This window comes from Pelodiscus sinensis, chromosome 6, assembly GCF_049634645.1.
Source record: "Pelodiscus sinensis isolate JC-2024 chromosome 6, ASM4963464v1, whole genome shotgun sequence".
NCBI lineage: Eukaryota > Metazoa > Chordata > Testudines > Trionychidae > Pelodiscus > Pelodiscus sinensis.
In genome coordinates this window covers 117,890,622-117,912,617 of record NC_134716.1, presented here as the reverse complement: position 1 = coordinate 117,912,617, position 21,996 = coordinate 117,890,622, and the positions used below count along the sequence as shown (strand labels likewise).

The 21,996-nt window shown below is 43.6% G+C and overlaps 1 protein-coding gene across 9 annotated transcripts in view; it reads right to left on the bottom strand.

Annotated features, from left to right (window-relative positions):
* Nucleotides 1–12,557: 12,557 nt before the first annotated feature.
* Nucleotides 12,558–21,996, bottom strand: part of PIAS2 (protein inhibitor of activated STAT 2) — a 56,800-nt gene continuing 47,361 nt past the window's right edge. For 6 of the 9 annotated variants that reach the window (XM_075932713.1, XM_075932710.1, XM_075932714.1 and 3 more), the window contains 4 exons: nucleotides 20,669–20,840; nucleotides 18,388–18,527; nucleotides 15,208–15,245; nucleotides 12,558–13,277 (listed from right to left, as the gene is read on the bottom strand). In XM_075932713.1, coding sequence (XP_075788828.1) covers nucleotides 13,053–13,277; nucleotides 15,208–15,245; nucleotides 18,388–18,527; nucleotides 20,669–20,840 — 575 coding nt within the window. In that variant the 3' untranslated portion in view covers nucleotides 12,558–13,052. The remainder of the gene's footprint in view (nucleotides 13,278–15,207; nucleotides 15,246–18,387; nucleotides 18,528–20,668; nucleotides 20,841–21,996) is intronic. The other 3 variants (XM_075932711.1, XM_075932715.1, XM_075932712.1) reach the window with 3 other exon arrangements.

The window sequence follows — 21,996 nt, the reverse complement described above, 5'->3', positions numbered from 1 at the left end:
GTGCTGCAGAGAATCGGTGAGAAGCGCTGCTGCGGAATATGCTGCCAAAATGCTGTCACGTCATTGTCAAGGAGCGATTCTATTTTCTGACGATGTGACTGTAAAATTTGTGGGGTTTGTTGAAAATCTGCTGTGTTTTATTAGTGGAAGGGAGAAAAATGCTCTGCACTTTTGGATTGCTTTTTCACCTCCAGCCGATTAAACCCCATCGACCTTGTGGCAAGTTTCACCTAAGTTTTGCCGCAGGATCATGTAGCCATTTCTGATTTTAATGCCTTGTGCTTGTCCTTATTCAAAATCTCTCTCTTTCTAGTTAAGTACACTTGTTTTACTCTTCAATCAAAACTAATCCAGTATTGTGGTTAAACAGGGTTGTTTGGTAACTCCTGGTAAAGTAGCAAACTATTGTATATTGTTCCCTTACAGGGGCAACAGATGCTGATCTGTCCAGGTGAGGGCTGGACAGTGCAGAATTCACAATCTTTAGGGGGAAAATTGGGACTGGAAGTGCATTGAGGTCACCCTGGAAGTGATAACCAAGGCTGCTGGAAACTAGTGTGTGCAGTGTGCTGCTCACAAGCTAGTAGGGTCAGAGTTGCTAGACCATGGCTGTGGCTATATGGTTATGCACAGGTACTCAAGGTGTGACCTGCATGCCGGCAGACTGATTGTGAGCGGCCCAAATTGGAAGCTACAACAGGAAAGCACTGTGAGACACCCCAGGATGCCAAGTGACACAGCCGCTCATGGATTTGGATTGTACCCTGTCATAGTCTAGTAGCTCATTCCATAGTGTTGGGCCTCCAGAAATGGGCTGTCTCCTGCACAGACTCCATCCTTATTGTAGAGAGTTAGTTCCACTGTGCCAGAGGAGCAAAATCATCAGCTAGTCTTTGCCCCCGAGCTTTTGGCAATCATTTAGGTAAGGACCGATACCTTGTCTTCCTTCAATATTCTATGGAGCGCCGAAGTAGAAGCTTGCTGAGATGATGTGCTTCAGCATTCCATACTGGCTGATGTTTCCTGAAGTCTTCGTGCGCTGTTGTAGCCTAGATGAGACGTGAAAATGGCAGGTCCCCATTCCCAAGCTAGGACAGTCTCCTGGGCTGTGTCTACACTGGGCCACTTATTCCGGAAAATCAGCCGCTTTTCTGGAATAAGCTGAGAGCTGTCTACACTGGCCCTTGAATTTCCGGAAAAGCAACGATGCTCTACTGTACAAAATCAGCCGCTATTCCGGAAAAACTATTCTGCTCCCGCTCGGGCATAACTCCTTATTCTGGAACGCTGTTCCGGAAAAGGGCCAGTGTAGACAGCTCAGTAGTCTTTTCCGGAAAAAAGCCCCGATCGCGAAAACGGCAATCGGGGCTCTTTTCCGGAAAAGCGCGTCTACATTGGCCACAGACGCTTTTCCGGAAAAAGGGCTTTTCCGGAAAAGCAGCCTGCCAATGTAGACGCTCCTTTTCCGGAAAAACTAAAAACGGAATAGTATTCCGTTTTAAGCAGTTCCGGAAATTCATGCCAGTGTACACACAGCCCTGCTGTTTGAGAGCTTTGCGTCCATGAGGAATCCAGAAGTTCTTCTAGGCTATGGGCTGAACCGATGAGGCGTGTATGTGACTTCGACCATGGGCGACCAAACCATGTCTGCACACTGTGGTTTTTGTCCTATCTGCTTAACATCCATCTGCTGCAGGTCAGCACCTGCCAGCTGCGGTTCACCATCGAGCTGATCTCATTCAAGCACGGGGACATCTCTGTAGCACTGGTCTGTTTGTGTGTGGTGAAGGATAGCTAAGAATGCAAACGTGGTGCCTGCATGCGCATCCTGGGGCGCATTAGACAAAGAGTAGGAAGGTGACTGCTTCCAGATATGGCATTAATAAGGACATTACACAAATACTGCATCCTGTTCTGGTTTTTAAAGTTCAAAAACATCCTTTTTTTCAATGTTCAGACACTGGCCAGGGATCAGAAAATATCTGTAGAAATTATTTAAGTTCTGGAAAATAAGTCTGATAGTGAAAAGTTTTAATATAACTTTTGAGGCCAAGAGGTGACTTGATCGTAGCTTACACGTACCAATAGAAGGAAGGTATTTCTGAGAGTTAGGTGGCTTTTAATTTTGCAGTATAGGGCATAAGTTCCAGTGGTTGGAAGTGGAAACTAAACAAATCTAGATTAGAAATAAGGGGCAAACTTTTAAAACTGAATGTAATTAACCATTGGAACTACATACTAATGAGTATAGTGGCTTCTCTAGAATCTGAAATCTTTAAATCAAGATAGGATGAGGATATCTTTCCAAAAAAGACATGTTATAGCTCAGACATAGGGTGTGTGTGTGTGAGATGTGGTATTCATTGAGTAAAAGTTCTTTGATCTGAGTTATGCAGAAGGTCAGACTAGATTCTCAGAATGTTCCTTATGGTTTACAAAACTCTCTATAAGTGCATAGATTTTTAAACAAAGTTTTCACAAAACCTGAGTTTTATTCCTGGATCTTCTCATCTGCTTTTGTAACTTGTGCTTTCATCTTTATGCTGATGATTTACAAGCCTACCCATCACTGTCTCCTTCTTCCTGTCCTGTATATCAAACTTTGTATGACTTACATAGCTGAAGATTTAGGGCCAGATTCCCTCCTAGTTTCTTGGTTTGGCCCAGGCAACCCATCTTTATACATTAGGGCTGTGTCTAGGCTGGCAAGTTTTTCTGCAAAAGCAGCTGCTTTTGCAGAAAAACTTGCCAGCTGTCTACACTGGCCACTTGAATTTCCGCAAGAACACTGACTTCCTACTGTCTGAAATCAGTGCTTCTTGCGGAAATACTATGCTGCTCCCGTTCGGGCAAAAGTCCCTTTTGCGCAAAGCTTTTGCGCAAAAGGGCCAGTGTAGACAGCTCAGATTTGTTTTGCGCAAGAAAGCCCCGATCATGAAAATGGTGATCGGGGCTTTTTTGCGGAAAAGCGTCCATGCCAATCTAGACGCTCTTTTCCGCAAATGCTTTTAACGGAAAATTTTTTCCATTAAAAGCATTTGCGGAAAATCATGCCAGTCTAGACGTAGCCCAGGGGTAGGGAACCTTTTTTGGGTCGGGGGCTGTTGGGCCACAGAAAAATCAGTCAGGGGCTGCACACAAGTGAGAAGCAAAAAACCCTCACTGATGTGATTGCTGGCTGAAGAGAAAAACACTCCTCACATTCCCCTCACACACCAGAACCTAGAAGGGGGGGCCAGGCTAGTAGATTTTTTTGTGGGACATGAGGGGGAGGAGGGAACTGGAGCACCAGGGTGGGCTCCCCAATACTGAGAGGGGGCTCTGAGCCTCAAGCCCCTGGGCCTGAAGTTCCCCACCCATTATATATCAAAGAAAAAAAGACAGACTTTTAATGTCTTTGTTTTCTCTCTCTCATCTAGGCCAATTTTAAGAAAATAAGAATGCAATCAGTTATACCTGTGTTATCATAAATGCATTACTGTCACCGAATGCAGCGGCACATAGAAACACAATAATGCATTCTGAGAAGTCAGTTTACCCTGAAAGTTTCAGGAGGACTCTGAGGGCCTGCCCAGGTCCGCTTATACACTCCGCATGTTTAGTAGTAGTGGGAGAACCTGAACTGGACAAGCTATGGAAATCTCCAGATCCGTGGGCCTCCTTTCCTAAAGTAGCTTGCACCCACCACAGCCAAGACCACAGACATTAAGTCAGGGATTTCCATTTTTCCTACCATCCACCTTCTATGGACACATACCCTTGAAATGGAGAGATGCGCCTTGGTTAGTAGACCAGAGGCCTCTCTTCCCTATGCAGCCCTGCTGATGGAAGGGGGGGGCCAGGAAAGGGGACAACTACCCCAGGGCCCAGTGATTCAAAAGGGCCTGGGACTTGCAGCTGCTGCTACTGAGGTAATGGTGAGGTCTGAGCAGTTGCTGAGGACTGGCTGCCTGAGGCCCTGACCCTTCTGGGAATGTGAAGCACCTCCTTCCCCACCTTGCCCAGTGAATCTCCCTGTCCCTGTGTACTCTGTTCTGGGGGACATCTGTGCTCCTGCTCTACACAGAAACATCCCCCAACTGCAGATTTTACACAGAAAAAGGTTTCTGTGAGGAAGCAAAGAAGTTTCACCCGTGCTCATCCTTTTTTTCCCAGCAGCCGCCAGGCTGGTCTTTCAGGCAGCCAAGGGAGAGGTAAATCACTGGGGAGGTGAGGGGGGCAGCGAGAATGGTCACTTCCCCTGACTTGGAAGAAGCTCTGCACCCTGAGGGGTGAGGCTGAATTAGGAGGTGCGTCTCATTGGGGTAAGGGTTTTAGGTGTAGGGGAGGGGAAAGTGAGACTTGGTGGAGGGGACCTGTGGGCAGGGGATACAGCTCCCCATACAGTGATCCCTCCTCCCACATACCCCCACTGAGTCCCTCAAATCCAGGACCCACCACGAAGTCTCCTAAACCCAAATCCCATCTCCTCTGAGCTTCATCCACCATGTCAGGTGTCCCCCACACCTTCCTGCACCCAGAATCCCTACTCCCACAACCAACCCTTCTCCACCATCCCAAGCCTCACACACACCTGGACCTCACCCCAGTGAACCCCAACCAGCTGCACCCTGACTCCCTACCCCACCAAACTCCATTCCTCCAGCACCTAGGCATTCCTCATCACAGTAAGAGACAAGGCTTGATTGTGCTAGGCATTGTACAAATATATAATAGGCAGTCCCTTCCTTGAAGAGCTTGTCCTGTTTTTTGCCATTTCAGATTTCTTTGAGATGGGACTGTATCTCCCTCTGTGTTTTTACAGTACTTAATAGAAAGCTCTCATCCTCCTTGGTGCTTGAGTTTTAGGTTGCTACTGTAACATGAATAGTGATGTTGGAAATACACAGTATTTCAAATCTGTCAAGTACAAATCTTCTCACTGATATCAGTGCAACTTAAATTATAGGAACAGCTTTAACGCCTTTTAGAGAACATCCAGTCCTGCGAACGAAGTGTGTGAACTGTACTGCTATTAGTCATGCTGGCACTAATATTGAAAAACTGAACAGCGACATGAAAAGCAAGTGCATTAAAGCAAACAGGAAATGTAAGGCCATGCTGATACTACTACTTGTGTTGTCATTCAGAAGTGTGGGGAAAAAACCTTCCCCAAGTGACCTGAGTTTCACTGACATAAGGACTGTGTCTAGACTGGCCAGTTTTTCCGGAAAAACCTTGCCAGTTGTCGACAGTGGCTGCTTGAATTTCCACAAAAGCACTGACTTCCTACTGTAAGAAATCAGTGCTTCTTGCGGAAATACTATGCTGCTCCCATTCAGGCAAAAGTCCTTTGGCGCAAAACTTTTGCACAAAAGGGCTAGTGTAGACAGCTCAGATTTGTTTTGCACAAAAAAGCCCCGATCGCGAAAATGGCAATTGGGGCTTTTTTGTGGAAAAGCACGTCTAGATTGGCACGGACGATTTTCCGCAAAAATGCTTTTGCAGAAAAGCGTCCGTGCCAATCTAGACGCTCTTTTCCAAAAATGCTTTTAACGTAAAACTTTTCCATTAAAAGCATTTCCGGAAAATCATGTCAGTCTAGACACAGCCAAGCACTTGTGTGCAAGGTTACTTCTGCTGGCTGACCTACTGCCTTTTGTTTAGGTGGCTGTTATGTAGATGGGAGAGCTCCCTTTCTACAGCAGCAATAGTCACCAACCAGTAGATCTTGGAGCCTCTGACAGGTGATCCTGACTAGTTTGGGTGGGAGCCTATCAAGTGCTGGCACTTCGTGTGCCCCTCCTCCCACTGCCATGTTGCTCCTGCCCAGAGCCACCCCTCGGAACTTCCTGCTTGTTGTGCAGGATGGGGACGGGGAGAGAAGACAGAAGCAGCGAGACACTGATGTCTCTCTGTTCCCCTCTTCACAGAGGGTACATCTACACTAGCCCCCTAGTTCGAACTAGGGAGGCTACTGAGGGCAACCGAAATTGCAAATGAAGCGCAGGATTTAAATATCCCGTGCTACATTAGCATGTTCCCGGGCGGTCGCCATTTTGGAAACCGACTAACCCGGAATAACTGACTGTGTCTACATGCAGCAGTAAAATGGGAGTTCAAAGTAAACCCCTAACAAATTATCTGTTAAACCTCATTCCACGAGGAGTCACCCTCATTAGCCTCCCTCGTTCAAACTAAGGGGCTAGTGTAGACATACCCAGAGTGAGGAGAGTAGGGCCTCATGGAAAGGGTGGAATAGGGGTATTTGGGTTTGAGGTAGATCCTGGACTGACATTCAAAAAGTGATCTTGTGCCTAAAATGGTTAGAGAACGCTAACGTAAACAGTTAATGGAGCTCTGACCCTTGTTTCAAAAAAATAAATCAAAACACATACAGTATAGTTGCAGATCTCCAAATTCCCTTTGTCCAGAAATCCTGGTTATCTGAATCCATGTGAAACCCCATGTTAATTACTAGAACCTTCTGTTTATCTGAACGCCCCCATAAATTAAATTGATAGATTCATCAATGGCTATGAACCAGGATGGGCAGGGATAGTGTCCCTAGACTCTGTCAGAAGCTAGGAACGAGCAACAGGGAATGGATCACATGATGATTACCTGTTCTGTTCACTCCATCTGGGCACTTGGTATGGGCCACTGTCCAAAGACAGGATACTGGCCCAGATGGGCCTCTGGTCTGATGCAAGACAGCCATTCTTATGTTCAGTTATCCAAAAGATTTGGTGTCCTCATGGCCTTTGGATAAATGAAGAATGTGCTATACATTGTTTGCATGTGTGTATGTGGAAAGAACTTTCTACTTATAAAAGCATTGTACTTGGGAAGGGTGAGCAAAATATGTAGATTTTTTATAAATGAAATGAAAAAGTTGGAGGAAATAAAGATACCACATTTACATAATCAAATGGTTTAGTAGAGGCCTAGCCTAGATTCCTACAATATGCAAGTGAGGGTATCTACACATTTAGAAGGAAAGGGCATATAATCAGTAAGAGCACACCTTATACTACTTTTATTTGCTATATACAGCCATGTGTGTGTTCCACTGTAACTGACTTCCTTATCAGCACAATCTTACAGTGGGCCAGCTTATGCTGGCTCAGCACGTTGATAGTTTTTTCTAGAAGTTGCTACTTTGTGCTACATAATCAAAGTAAATTTTAAAATGAAGTTTCTAGCCTTTATCGATACAAAAACAATCTGCAAAAGGTGACCTGAGTATATTTCAATGAGAGTTCATAACTCAGTTAAGAACTGCTCCATTCAGCTCTTTTGTGTTTGAACTCTGAAGCTTAAGAATGATATTTTTAAATGTTGTCATACACAATTACACTACTGATCAAAATAGGCTATTTTCCTGAGGGGATAATTTGTTTGCATTGTCATGGCAGTATACAATACTATCTTTCCCTTCTCCCCCCTGCCATAAAAGTCATCTATAGCACTGGTCCCCTCTCGTGTTTCAGCGAATTTCACTGTAAACCAGCTCTGAGTGATCATGAACTAAAGGGCCAATAGCAGGAACAATGCTGTGATTTCTCATGTTGATCATGGAAAAAAATCACTGACAGACTCTTTGGTATGTAAAGCAGGTAAAACACGATTCACTGACACGTGGGAAGATGAATGAGAAAGATGTATCACAATCAAGTCTACATAAGGACAAAATTTGTAACCAGTGAGAGAATTTTGTAATCCAGCACTTAAACACTGTCTCCTCACAACCAAACCACGCCCCCCGCCACACTTTTTTGAAACTGCTTATACAGAGATTAATCTCATCTGAAAACAGTGATGAATAAAATTAAATTACATCAAGCTAAATCACACACAGCTCAAACTTGACTCCCTCTGTGTTTATAAGCTCCCAAGAGACTTGCTCTGTCAGCAGTCAAGACTACATTTACCCTTCACTTAATGATCATTGTTATAAGACTGAACAGCTCCACTCCCCCATGCACCTGATTTATATGAATGGAGTGTCTGCTACATACCTACCTAGGGGTGCTAAAGAAATGATTCCATTCTATTATAAATTCCATTGCTCAGTCTCTCAAGGAACATACTGTTCAGAAACAGAGTAGTGATCAAAGCATAAGAAAAAACAGAGAGGGACTATCACTTCTACTGCAGCCTCTATAGCAGGGATGGGGAACCTTCTTGGGTCGAGGGCCACTGACCCACAGAAAAATTATTTGGGGGCTGCACACAAGTGAGAAGGCAAAGAAAAAAGTTACCCTCACTGAGTGAGAAGGACACTCCCCGGATTCCCATTGCACACCAGACCCTGGGGGGCCCAGGCTAGTAGATCGTGTATGCTCCAGCCTCGTGGGGGGATGGTGGGGAACTGGAGCACAAGCATGGGCTTCCCAATGCTGTGGAGAGCTCTGAACCCCACGGCCCGGATCCAGACAGGCCAGGGACCACATCCAGCCCCCGGGGCTGTTCCCCACCCCTGCTCTATAGGGTGCTTTGGCAGGATACAAAGGCCCTCATGCACATATGCAGCACATCATTACTTGCAATAGGGAGTAAGAGTGGGTTTTTCAGGTGAGTCATTTTTTCTTGTCCCAGGTTGCAGAGCAAGGGATCTAAAGGGCTGTCTACTAGTGTAGACACTGGCAGCTCAAATTTAGACTGGGACCCACAGCAGGCTTCCTGCCAACCAAGAATTGGGCAGAGATAAAAAGTATGTCTTAAAGACACCTTGTGCCTCTTGGGTTGTTCTGTGCTGCAACTCCTGGAGATATGGTACAGAATCTGTCCTATAGACTTCAACACATAGCCATTTTTCATTGCTACACAAAACCTTTCCAGGGTCCTTGTGGGCTCTTGGCTTCCCTTCCATCCATTTTTACATAAAGGAAAGAATCTTCATTCAACAGGTGAAAGCAGACATCACCTTTTGGAGAGGGACTAAGGCAGTTACACCACATGACTTTGGCTTCTGTCAACTGAAGCCAATGCATTAAACTTCTGCCTGAGAAGGAGTGAAACAGACGGACTATACCAGTTGCTGTAGAATTGCATGCAGCAATGGTAAAGTCTTCTGCATATGGTCTCAAATTGTGAAGAAACAACATGTCACTCATTTCACCGTTGCAATATGGACGTTCCAGGCAAGCACAGGAGGTACAGGTACGCTATACAATGCAGACATTGAACAAAACTTAGCTGGTCATAGGCCACTCTAGGTATGTTGTCTGCTACTGAGACAAGAAATAACCTTTCCCTCCAATTGAGCAGATGCAACACATTAGAAAATTATAGAACTGCACAATGCAATTCAGTGATTCATGTGCTAGTTTGTGACCCGCTGTCTCAACATGCCAGTATCAGTCCCTTACTTCCACTCTGGTTTTCTTAGAGCACGCACAACGTGTCTCAGTTGGCACACAACCAGGATTAGTCACCGAATGTGGTGCGATGGTTGGATCATTAGCATGAGACAAATGCTGATCCAGGCCAGTGAGTTAGAGGATCTGTAAAGTACAACCTGTTCTTAGTACAAGAGAACTTTTAAAATAAGCTTATTTAGTGTCCCAAAATTAGCAAGAATGCGCTATTTTTACTTCAACTGTGCAATTAATATAGAGAAAACACACTAATCACCTAAGGGAAATTAGAAACAATAAGTAGCTTGGTTTTATTGACAAATCATGCCATAAAAAGCTTGCCCATTTAATAGGAACACAATTAGTGGTCAAAGGGAAAAAGAGTGGGAGGTGTATTAAGACTGATATGAACTTAAGACTGGCTGAAAGAGCATACAAAAAAAGCAGCTACAAGTAACAGTAATGCTGATAATTTGGAGTGGGGATGGAGAATGGCAAAGGCATCTGCAATAAACCTTGTTTTAACATCTCCTGTATTTACACTTAGTTCAAATACTATAGTAGCAAATGCCATAGCTGTGGCTACTGAAAGACAAACCATACTGAACTAAATGCAACACTTCCCCCACCAAGTAGGAAAGAGAAATTAAAGATATTGGGGAAGAGAAAGGAAAGAATGAAATTTAGTTGCTAGGGGGGAAATCTTAAATATAGTCAACAGAAGTACAATACTTGGAAAGAGGTGCAATGTCAAGATATACAGACAAAACCAAGATTCCATTTCTCAAGCAAAGTGTTTCCTTATCATTTTCCTGGCCTGTTACCCCTTTCACATGCAGAACTGAGATCATCCATAGAATACCACGTACAAAGTCTGGGTACCACCAAAGAAAGTATCAGGGAAGAAGATAATAAAAAATATTAAAGGGAGAGATCGAGAGGAAAAATATATTACAGTCTTCCTGATCAGCAAACCCTTTTAGACCAGTGATACTCAAAACTGAGGCTTATGAGCTGCAAGCATCTCTTTAATGCATCTCCTGCAGCTCTGTGTCATTTAAGATAGTGATAGAAATGTAGCCGTGTTAGTCTGGGGTAGTTGAAGCAAAATGCAGGACAATGTAGCACTTTAAAGACTAACAAGATGGTTTATTAGATGATGAGCTTTCGTGGGCCAGACCCACTTCCTCAGATCAAATAGTGGAAGAAAGTAGTCACAACCATATATACCAAAGGATACAATTTAAAAAAATGAACAAATATGAAAAGGACAAATCACATTGCAGAACAGAAGGGAGATGCGGGGGGGGAGGGGGAGGGGGAGGAAGGAAGGTAAGTGTCTGTGAATTGCTGATATTAAAGGTAGGGAGAGTGGGATGTTTGTGAGTTAATGGTATTAGAGGTGATAATTGGGGAAACTGTCTTGGTAATGGGTGAGAGAGTTCAAATTCTTGTTAAGTCCTTGTTGGCAAGTGTCGAATTTTAACATGAATGACAGTTCAGAGGATTCCCTTTCAAGTGCAGATGTAAAAGGTCTTTGTAGCAGAATGCAGGTGGCTAAGTCATTTAGAGAGTGTCCTTTCTGGTTAAAGTGGCAAGAAACTGTTTTCTCTTTGTGATCTTGTCTGATATCTGTTTTGTGGGCATTAATCCTTTGGCGAAGTGTCTGAGATGTTTGTCCAATGCCCACAAAACAGATATCAGACAAGATCACAAAGAGAAAACAGTTTCTTGCCACTTTAACCAGAAAGGACACTCTCTAAATGACTTAGCCACCTGCATTCTGCTACAAAGACCTTTTACATCTGCACTTGAAAGGGAATCCTCTGAACTGTCATTCATGTTAAAATTCGACACTTGCCAACAAGGACTTAACAAGAATTTGAACTCTCTCACCCATTACCAAGACAGTTTCCCCAATTATCACCTCTAATACCATTAACTCACAAACATCCCACTCTCCCTACCTTTAATATCAGCAATTCACAGACACTTACCTTCCATCCTCCCCCCCCCCACCCCCCCGCATCCCCCTTCTGTTCTGCAATGTGATTTGTCCTTTTCATATTTGTTCATTTTTTTTAATTGTATCCTTTGGTATATATGGTTGTGACTCCTTTCTTCCACTATTTGATCTGAGGAAGTGGGTCTGCCCCACGAAAGCTCATCATCTAATAAACCATCTTGTTAGTCTTTAAAGTGCTACATTGTCCTGCATTTTGTATCATTTAAGACACTTTTCATAACCAGCTGATGTTATTAAACAGCATGCTTTTACTATATTAACAACCAATTGTAGCTGATAAATAATATTTGGTCAGTTATTTTGCTGTGAGACTAATATGCATTTTCCCCTCATACTGTTTAAATGTGACTACATAGCACTACCGTGAATTAAATGAATTCACATAACTGATTCTTTTGGGCAATGTTGATTGCTAATTTGGTACCTAAGCCACTGAGGTCTGAATATCACTGTTCTAGACACTATACACAATGGGTCTGCTAAGAAATCGTGCAGGATTGGGCCCTTTATGTCTAGGCAGAGACAATGTCTACATCTGTTTGACGATTGTCATCACCACCACAAAGAAACCCTCTAGTCTACCATGAAGTTATAACAAAGAGTAAATGGGTTGAAAGAGTGAAGAAAATGTCCCAAATGTAGTGTCAAACTATACAGTTGCCAAAAAAGCAGGTGAAGCTGTTTGAATCATGCTCCACTAGACAACACTTTGGCAAATATGCACAGAGAACAACCTTGTACTAGACAAAAGGACAGACCAGACCAGACCAGTAACTACTTTGCAATTTCAACAGCTGCATTTGAAGGACTCAGTTTAGTTTTATGAAATAGTATGGGTAGGCAATTTACATGAAGGAACAACAAGGATTTCATAGTCTGAACAGTTTTTTTTGTTTGTTTTTTGTTTTTACTTTCCACCTTATACAAGGCCTGGCCAGAAGTTAAAGGACTACAGCCAGGTTCTGCATAGCAGTTTGTTGTGTTTACAGCATACATTAACATCTATATGATGAAGGTTTTGCATAGTTTTTCTCCAAGATACACTAGGAAGAAGTCACATTTTAGGAATTTGCATTCATAAGTGAACATCACATGTTCAGGAAAACTTACAGATTTCTTTTTTTTTTTGCGCTAAGAATGTAAGGAACAAACAAATATAGCATAAGTCATGGCTATTTGACAAATCTTCATTATTTTAAATGAAGTTTATTACAGGCCTCAGTGGAAAAAAAAATCAGCAACGCAGACCTCTGCACCTTTTTCTTGTATCCAGGATAAACATATGCTGTTTTCATTCTAGAGTGGTTAAGTGCCTTTTTTATTTAAAAAAGTTGGGGTTGGTTTTTTTTTTTTTACATTATTGCTGTGTATTACAACAAAATTAAAAACCTTCTGTGGAATCCATCCAACAACAAAACAAAATTAGTTTCCCCAGAACAAGTCAGTCAAACAGTACATTTGTTCCAAGTGGGTCTTTTTTACTCCAAATGTTTTGAGATCAAGAAAAAAAAAGTTCTAATCATTTCAGTTCTTACTGTACATGTAGTTTTACTCAACTTTCAGAAGGCAACAGAATCGATCTGTCTTTTCAATAAATATCAAAATAGCTTTCAAGACACTGCAGTTCCTTTTCTAGTCATGATGAGCTACTTTGTGCAATTGCTCAGTTTTGTGCTGCCAGTGTTTCAGTCCAATGAGATGATGTCAGGAATGCTGCTCCCACTGCTTGTTATGACTCCCGTGTCACTCCTGCTTGAAGAACTAACGTGAGTGCTGCTCTCATGGTGGCTGGTAGATGTGATGATATTGCCAGGGGTGCTGCTTGTTAAGGTTGAGGTGAGACTATCCAAAAACATAGGAGGACAGTACTGCTTGAAACAAACAATGATGCCGATAAGGAAGAGACTTAACTGCACAAGGGAAAAAGTAAACTCTGAGGATGCCTCTTCCCTACCACAAGTTAGTTAACTATAACAAAAACTTGCCAATACATGCTTGGTAAGAACCAGACTTTTACAAACCTGAAGGCAGAACACAGCAAAAGCAAAGAGCAAACTATGCTCTGTTCATTTACTTGAGAAGGCTAGGGTAGTTTAGTAACACCTCATTACCTCTAAAATATGCTACAGAACATTTACAAGCATACTGTGAAATCTTCATATGGCGCTGTAGCTATGTGTTGCTATGACATCTCATTAGTAGAAAATGTACCTCATAATTGGCAGATGTGCAAGTATAAGAGGGTCTCCTCTCACTTGTGTAAATTACCTTTTATTTTATAGCATCTTTAGTCCTGACTGACACAAGAGTAGTTTGCAAAGTCTATGGCTACAAGAATCACTCCATCCGCACCACTGAAGTGCAGTCACTTAAAAAGAGATACATTACTCTAAGAACGTTTTACCTATGACAAGTGAATTGTAAGTCTGATTTTTTTAAACTAAATTCATGCAAATTCAAAATGTTTTTTGAATTGGCAAAAATCTGCTTTTAAACTATCATTATTACAGTTGATACAGAGACAGGTGTGTTTAAGACACTACTAATTTCTAGTAGGTTTTAATGAGTCCATCCCCCAAAAGGATGAGAACATCTTCAGCCTTTACCTACTTGATGCACCCTAAAAAAAGCCAAACACACTATACAAGTTTTAAACTGATACATTCCTTACTTTTGTGATGCTTTATAAGCCATCCCAACCTGAGACCTCAGGTCATAGAAATAGTTTGGGATCCAGACTATCGTGTCTGAATAGGCTAGAGAAGTCGCAATATATTCAATCTATATCCTGTATGTACACAGTCTCTATCACCCTCAATTTGATTTGGGATCCAAAGACCATCAAGAGTCCACTGCTATATGGCTCATTTACATGGAATTGCACAAAAGGGGACAAAGCAGGCGCACTACCGCCACAAAAATATCTCCATGTATTCCTCCTGATCTGGGGCTGTAGGAAGCAGCTGGGCTGTGGCTAAGTTTCTTCTGCCCCCACCCCTACAGCTGCAGCCTGTTGTTGGGAGTCCCACATGTTGCCTGTGCCTCCAGCCTGAGTCACCTCAGCAGTATCTGCAGAGCAAACAGCAGGGCTGGGACTCCAGCAGCAAGGAAACTGTAGCAGACTACAACTGTAGGAATGAGGGGAGGACCCTGAAACCAGCTTCTCTACTACTTCTCTACTACTTCCACACAACCTGGGGTGCAGGGACACAGAGTACTGTTGCAAGAGGAGCTGCTGGGCATCTCAGAGACATCCTGAGAAATGAGGAGGGACCCTGTCATTTGTCGGTGTTTAATGTCCCTCCAAAAGTGTTCAAATTTAAAACTCCTGCACATGCCTCTGCTTATTTGATATACAAAGCACTATCCAACATAGCAACAGTAAGTACTTCTTTTACCTCACCACCTAAGGCTGGACAGATGACAGCTGTCCTTGCAGCCCAGGAGAGAACCAGAATCTGTCTCAAATCCTGTTCTTGTCTTGGCCATTTAATTAAAATCAAATGTAGTATACATTTCAAGGGAATGGAAAATTTCATATTTCTGGGAAAAAGACACGGTCTTTCTATGGATTTTGGAGGTGATGGGGAAGAGGGAGTCTTCCCTCATTGGCAAGTTATTCTACACTGATCTATCATAGGATGCTTTTTGTCTTCCTCTCAATGTTTAGTACTAGCCACTGTCTGAGACAGGATTCCTGACTAATCAGACCATCTAGCTGGTCCAAATTGTTTGCAATTCATTTTTCAGAAGTGGATAGCCATGAGAAACAAAAACCACTTAAAATTTTGAGAGAGAGAGAGAGACACACCCACACCCCAATATAATCAGGAAACATACCTGTGGATCAACTGGGATTAGTGAAAGAAAATCCAAACCTAGAAAGATAGAAATCAATGCCTGTCACTTCTGTAATCAAGACGTGCAGTTTTAAGAAACATTTTGTCAAGAAATAGTTAATTGCTCAGTGCTAGCTATAAAGTACTTTGTGAAGGACACAACACCTGTCTCACATTGTCAAGAGCCAGGAAAAAAAAAGTTATCTAGTAACCAGTGGGTTTTTCCCCCCTACATGAAGGTAGAGTGATGATTATGTATTCACTGGATATACTGGGATGATTTTAAGCTAGCTGCATTGATGGAAGTAGCTAACTGTAGTTGTTTAAAGTGTACGAAAATCTAGCATAGCTCAAGATTCACAGTGTGATTATGACTTCAACTGGGACAAAGCTTCATAATATTGAGCATACTGTCATGAGATCAGATCACAACATGACCATGTCCACCACCAAACAGCAGGTCACTGCCCCATATCCAAAGGCAGCCAGCAAGGAAACACTTCTAAAATCGGGCCTATTCTGTGTTTGGAAACATTAGTTTTGGAGAAGCAGTTCAAACTAAAAGCTCAAAGGGGCAGAGGCTGAATTTCTTTCACCTCCTACATTCAATGCTTAGGCACTTAGGACAGAACTTATAAAAACAGAAGCCTACTAATGCTAGAGATTTTTAGCCTGGTATTTTTTAAAATCCTGGCCTTATCTTCCCCATATTAACAGAATGAAAGGCAAAAGAATAGAGAATGGAAAGACCTCATTTCCTATGCCCTCCCTTGCCAGCCAGCCTTCGCCTCCATGGCTCTAGGCAATGGTGTTCCCTCACCAGAAGTCTCTCCCCACCCCCAAAGCCTCTGAGAAAACATATGGGAGATTTGATTCAGAAGACTTCACTATAGAATCCATCAAGGACCCACAGTTCTCATTGTGAAACTCTAGGATTTCAGTTCACCTATAATGCTCCCCTTAAGGTTAAAGTAAACTATGAGCTCTCCTAACTATTCCACAGAAAAAGACATTGGATTCTCCTAAGGCAGGCATGTCCAAAGTCCGGCCCGCGGGCCAAATGCGGCCCGCGGTCGGATTTAATACGGCCCCCCGCTTCTCCCGGCTCCCCGGTGCTTTTTTTAACCGGCGCGCTCAGCGCGCCGCTTCGGGTCGCCGCCGCCGCTGCGGTCCCAAACCCTGCCCCTGCACTCCGCTTTGGGGCTGAGAGTGCAGGGACAGCCCCCGCTTCCTCCCCCTCTCCTGGCTCCCCGGCGCTCCTCTGACTGACGCCGCTTCCGGCCGTGCCGCCGCCGTCCATGGCTGCTGCGGTCCTAAAGTCCACCAAGTAGGGCACGTCCGCAGCCCCGCTCCCCCGCTTGGCTACGGGTTCGCCCTGCCCCGGGCAGCCGTCAGGCCAGCGTGCCCTGCGCTCTCCGCCCGCCTCTGACCCTGCAAGCCCTCTACCTTGGGGCTGAGAGTGCAGGGACGGACTCCGCAGCTGCTGAGATCAGGGACGGACTCCGCAGCTGCTGAGATCAGGGACTGCCTTTGAACCAGACCTAGCCTATGTGCTGCAGTCCAGATCTCAGTTTCACCCTTCACATTAGTGTAGGCAAGTTTTTTTTTTCAATTGAGATGAATACATTGTAAAATCTCAGTTAATGTCAGTTGGTCTAAATCAGTTATAAATATATTTGGACACAACGGCTACGTCTACACTGGCCCCTTTTCCGGAAGGGGCATGTAAATTTCACCTTTCGTAGTAGGGAAATCCGCGGGGGATATTTAAAGTAGGAATAAGAGCCTCCGGAAAAGGGCGCTTTTTCCGGAGGATCGGGGCCAGTGTAGACGCTCTTTTCCGGCTTTTTTAAAAGCCGGAAAAAAGCAGCGGACATTTTTATTTAAATGCCGCGGGGGATATTTAAATCCCCCGCGGATTTCCCTACTACGATAGGTGAAATTTACATGCCCCTTCCGGAAAAGGGGCCAGTGTAGACGAGCCCAACATGTATAGTTGGTGTTATGTCGTTTGCCGTTTGCAATAAACTTTGCATAAAATAGTTAATTTGCATTTAATTTTAATGGTTCAAAGAATGTCAGGCAAAATGGTCGGCCCTCACGCATGTTCACTTCATCAAATCTGGCCCTCTTTGAAAAAAGTTTGGACACCCCTGTCCTAAGGGAAGGATGTTGGGAGGGAGCAATAAAAGAACCACAGTGAAACAGAGAAGGTGATTTATCCCAATGCCATCAGCCAGGTGGGAACTGGAACAGGAAAAAAGCCACAAGTGTAGCAGGAAGGACAGGGAAAGGGGTGGGTGTTGGCAGAAACCATTTTCTGAGGCTCTGTGTACTGATATAGATAGAAAGAATCCCAAGTATCCTCACAAACAACATTCTTGTAAAAAGTGAGGACAGAAAATACCACCATTCCCACCTTCCGACTGCTATTAGCAGCAGTGTTGAAGAATGCATCATGGACATTTAGGGCATGTCTAGATAAAAAAGGCAACAGAGGTCAAAGCTTATACATTGTAGCTCACCTTAACCTTTTCCTTAGGTTACGCAAAGTAACATCAGGGACAACCTCACCCAGCTAGACCAGTGGTCCCCAACCTTTCAGGGCTGCCGGGTACCCGGGGCCGGCATCGCCCATGCGCCGGGGCTAGCCCAGATGATTCGGCAGGCGTACATAAATGCCCCAGCAGGCGCCATGGCACCCACAGGCACTGCATTGGGGACCACTGAGCTAGACTGAAGGTAAAAGATCTCTCCCCTTGTCTAGAGAGAAGGTAAGGTTGAGGTGAGCTGTCACAATGTCAGATGCTTACTCTTCCTATTTTGTGTTCTAAAAGCACATCGCACAAATGAAACAATCCATTCCAGGGAGACTTCTCCGCTAGTTGATTTATCAACACATGAACTTGAGTCTGTACTCAGACAATTTATTTTTTTTTACTTCATTTTGGAAGCTACAGGACTGGAATCCGAATATGGAAATACACCCTAGTGACCAGCTTGCGCTATTCTTGTGTAGATATACTGAGGTTACAATCTGGCTCAATAGGGAAGTACCTCAGTTACTGATGAGACTGTTTGGATATGCTTAACAAAAACACAAAAAACAAAACAAAAAACCCACAAACCCTACTTTCCTCACTCACTCCCCCCTCCCCCCCCCCACACACCCCCCACGTACCTGGCAAGTCTGATGAAATACTTGATATTTGTGGATGGTGGAATGGTACTGAGTAGTCTGATAATGAAGGAGGAATAGCAGCAGGATCAACTGTTGTCACACTGGGCACTCTTACAGAAGATGGTTGATACATGAGAACCCTGTTTTAAACAGCATGGGAAATTACAAACAGACAATCTGGCTGTTAGTTAAGAGGAGAAAAAAATTCTGCACCACAGTGCGCACTCATTCACAAGGTCACTATGTTACAACACAACTATAGCGTGGCTACTCACTACACAGTACTCCACTCTAATCTCCTCTTTCATAACAGTCTTCATTATAACATGAACGTATCGTGGCTCTCAACAGCAGCTGTGACATAAGAGCAAGTTGGCATTAAAACAAAGTACAGTGCTGGAGTCATTTATAACAATCTATCATCCAGGAATATAAATGGATATTTGTAAGTGAAGTACGTACTCTGGGGAAATGAGGAACTGACAGAACTAGTTGTTGAAGCTTCCCCACACCCATGTTTCTCAATGCTGACCTCTAGTGCCACAGAGCTGGTCCAGCACATATCAGTCCTTACTCATATATGGTGTGAGAAGACCAAAATTCATCTTCATTTGCAACAAAGTGAGAGTTAAATTCAGCCTCCAGAAGGTGCAAACAATACAGTAATTCACTGGGCCAGCTATCCCCTCAAATATTTAAATAAGATTGTTTGGCCACCCCATGTCAGTGGTAGAAAATTATACAGGAAACATGCTAGAAGGCATGCACTTCTAGATGCTGAAAACGATGGTCTTAAAAAAGACGTAAGTATGTCTGCTATTTTTTGTGCTCAGCACACAGACAGAAACACTTCAGACCAACATAGAACAAATATAGGTTGCACCCATCTTGCTAAAATGGAAGGAGGTAATTCGGATCTAAAGAGATTTAGAACTATTTACATTTGCAATAAGTAATGAGAAAGGAAGTCTGGCAACAGGACTCCCCTGCTGCTCTCACAACATGTGATGGAACTCCTTAGATTTCCAGCAATGACCCTCTATAATAGAGAGTACTTTTTAAACACTTGCCAAAGAGCAGTAAACACCTGTTGCAGAGTGACCAGAGCATGCTTAATACTGCAGCCGGTGGCAGAAAGGAGAAGAGTAAATTTTGGGCATGTAGTGAAGAATTTACTTGAGTAAAGGACATGAACTAGTATACTGTGACTCAGATGCTGTAGGAAAATTGATCATGACCAGTCAATGATGCCAGAAGCCCGACCCTCTGGAGCGGGTTCATAGAGCAACAGATGGCTAGCAAATGCTCCCCTTTAGGCAAGACCTCAAGTTCTCAGACCCCCAGAGTACTCCAACTGTAAACCCCTTATGAGAATAGGTAGTCAGGGGCTGATGCTGAGTGCTGTAAAAATGGGAGGGACCCAGAAGGGAAAAAAATGTTGGTAAAGATGGTTAGTAACTTAATTGGAAGTTCGGAATCCTGTGTCTCCTGAAAAAAATGGGATTGATGAGATTGGAAAACTTTTAGGAAATGGCACTTCTAACTGTCCTTGGCATGTGCCACTGAGCAAAATCCATCCCCTCTTGTAAATCTAAAGCAATGGAATTACATCAGGAATTAACACGGCCTTGTTTTTAGTAGTGATGGCTTTTTGCCATCTCTGTCTATCTTCTGGGTGTTTTGTTTTTCCCCTCCGATCCTGAACTCCCATTCCTTTACTACTATCCCACTTAACTCTCCTTTTACACACAGTGTTACCCATCTCTCTCTTCTGGCTGATGATCGTATTTAAAAAAATTCAGCTGTCTGCAGGCTTTGAAAAGGAAATCTAGGAGCTGATTCAACACAGAATAGTGTTTCCCTGCCAAAGCTAACAGGCTGGACTTCAGCATATCAATAAGACAGCAATGTAGGCTTTCAGAATGCAGGCCCTTTACTATTTGGGGTGTTTTCAATCCTTAAATGAAAACAAGTTTAGCAGGAATTCATTAACATTTTGCACTGGAGAACTCCCCTTCCTTCCCCAACTATCACGGGGAGGGAGTTCAGTCCTGCATACACAGCAAGTTAGGTCAAATCTCTGTGTGATGTAAAATTATACAAAGAACTTTATCACCAGAACAAAGATACCATGTATTAAAATACAAACTTCTACCAGGAATAGCCTAACAGAATTTCCCCTGCGGAAATCTGAAACTGCATCCAGAAGAGATATTTACAAATCCATCCATGTTAGCTTATCTGAGACATTACAGAACAACTAACTTGAAAATTAACAAACCCTTTTGTTGGGCTTCCTTGTGTTTCAGACATAAATATGCATTTCCTTTTGGCAGGAGGATCTTCCTCTTCATCAGAAGAGCTTTCTATTGTCAAGTCGATAACATCTACTTTCTTCTTGTTTACCTCATTGGCCACTGTCACAGAACATGGTTTGCTGACAACACTGGAACCTAAAGAAAAAGCATGATTGCTTAAACAATGTTAATATAAGCAGGAAGGAAGCTGAGAGATGGATAATTGGCTAATCATGTAATCGATACAAATTGTAATGACTATACAATTAGTTGATAAGGGAAGGCCCTCAGACCTGGCTAGCACCAAGGTCCAAGAGCTACCCCCAATGCAGCTCTGCAGTTTAAATGTAGTAAGAGCTAGGCACACAGGCAGCCCGGCTCCTACTACATTTAAACTGTAGAGCCGCAGCAGGGGTATATCCTGGACCCAGTGCAAGCCAGAACTGAGCAAGCCCAGCTCGGTCCCAGATCTTACTACATTTAAAATGCAGAGCTACAGTGGAAGTATCTTCCAAACCCAGTGCGAGCCAAGACTGAGCAGGGGAGGCTACTGCGAACCAGCCTCTGCCTGCGGTGGGCCCAGGCCAGGCTGACTGAACAGAGGCTGCTACAGCAGCGGCTCCTATTGGGGGGGGGGGGAGAGGGAGAGAAGAAACCAGGACTACCTGCAGACAGGGGCTGTTCTGCAGGAGGCAGAGCAGCCTGGGCTCACCATGAGCTTTGATAGAGGCAGCAGCATGGGGTGTTGGGGGGGGAGGGGGGGGAAGAGAGGTGGAGTGGAAATGTGAGTAGTGGATTATTTGCTTACATCCCTAATAAGCAATTTCCACTTATGGTGCGGATAGCTTCTCCAATTCTAAGCTACTGAATTGAAACATGGCCCTTCTAGTCTCTGTATAGGAAATCAGAACTCAGAAGCAACTTTGGGATTAGTACTTCCTGCACCAAAAGCTGGGAACCACAAAGGCCTTTACTGAACTATCACTTAAAATGATGTAAGTTACATCAGTCGGGGTGCAAAAAAACACCTCAGTGTCTGCACCACACCATTGCCGGGAGAGCAGTCTGTCGACTTATGTCTTCACTGCATCCACTAAACTGATACCACTGAATTGATTGCAGCAACACCAACTCAGATCCAGAGTGAAGACAAGCCCAAAGAGACCTGAATCATCCAATGCATTTATGCGTTAACACAGGGGGACACATTTCCTTTTGGGAGTCTCCCAGGAATAATGAACAATCAATTCCCCAAAAGAATCAAGATGAAAGAGTATTTTTAGAGAGAAAGAGCCATTCATTTAAAATCTAA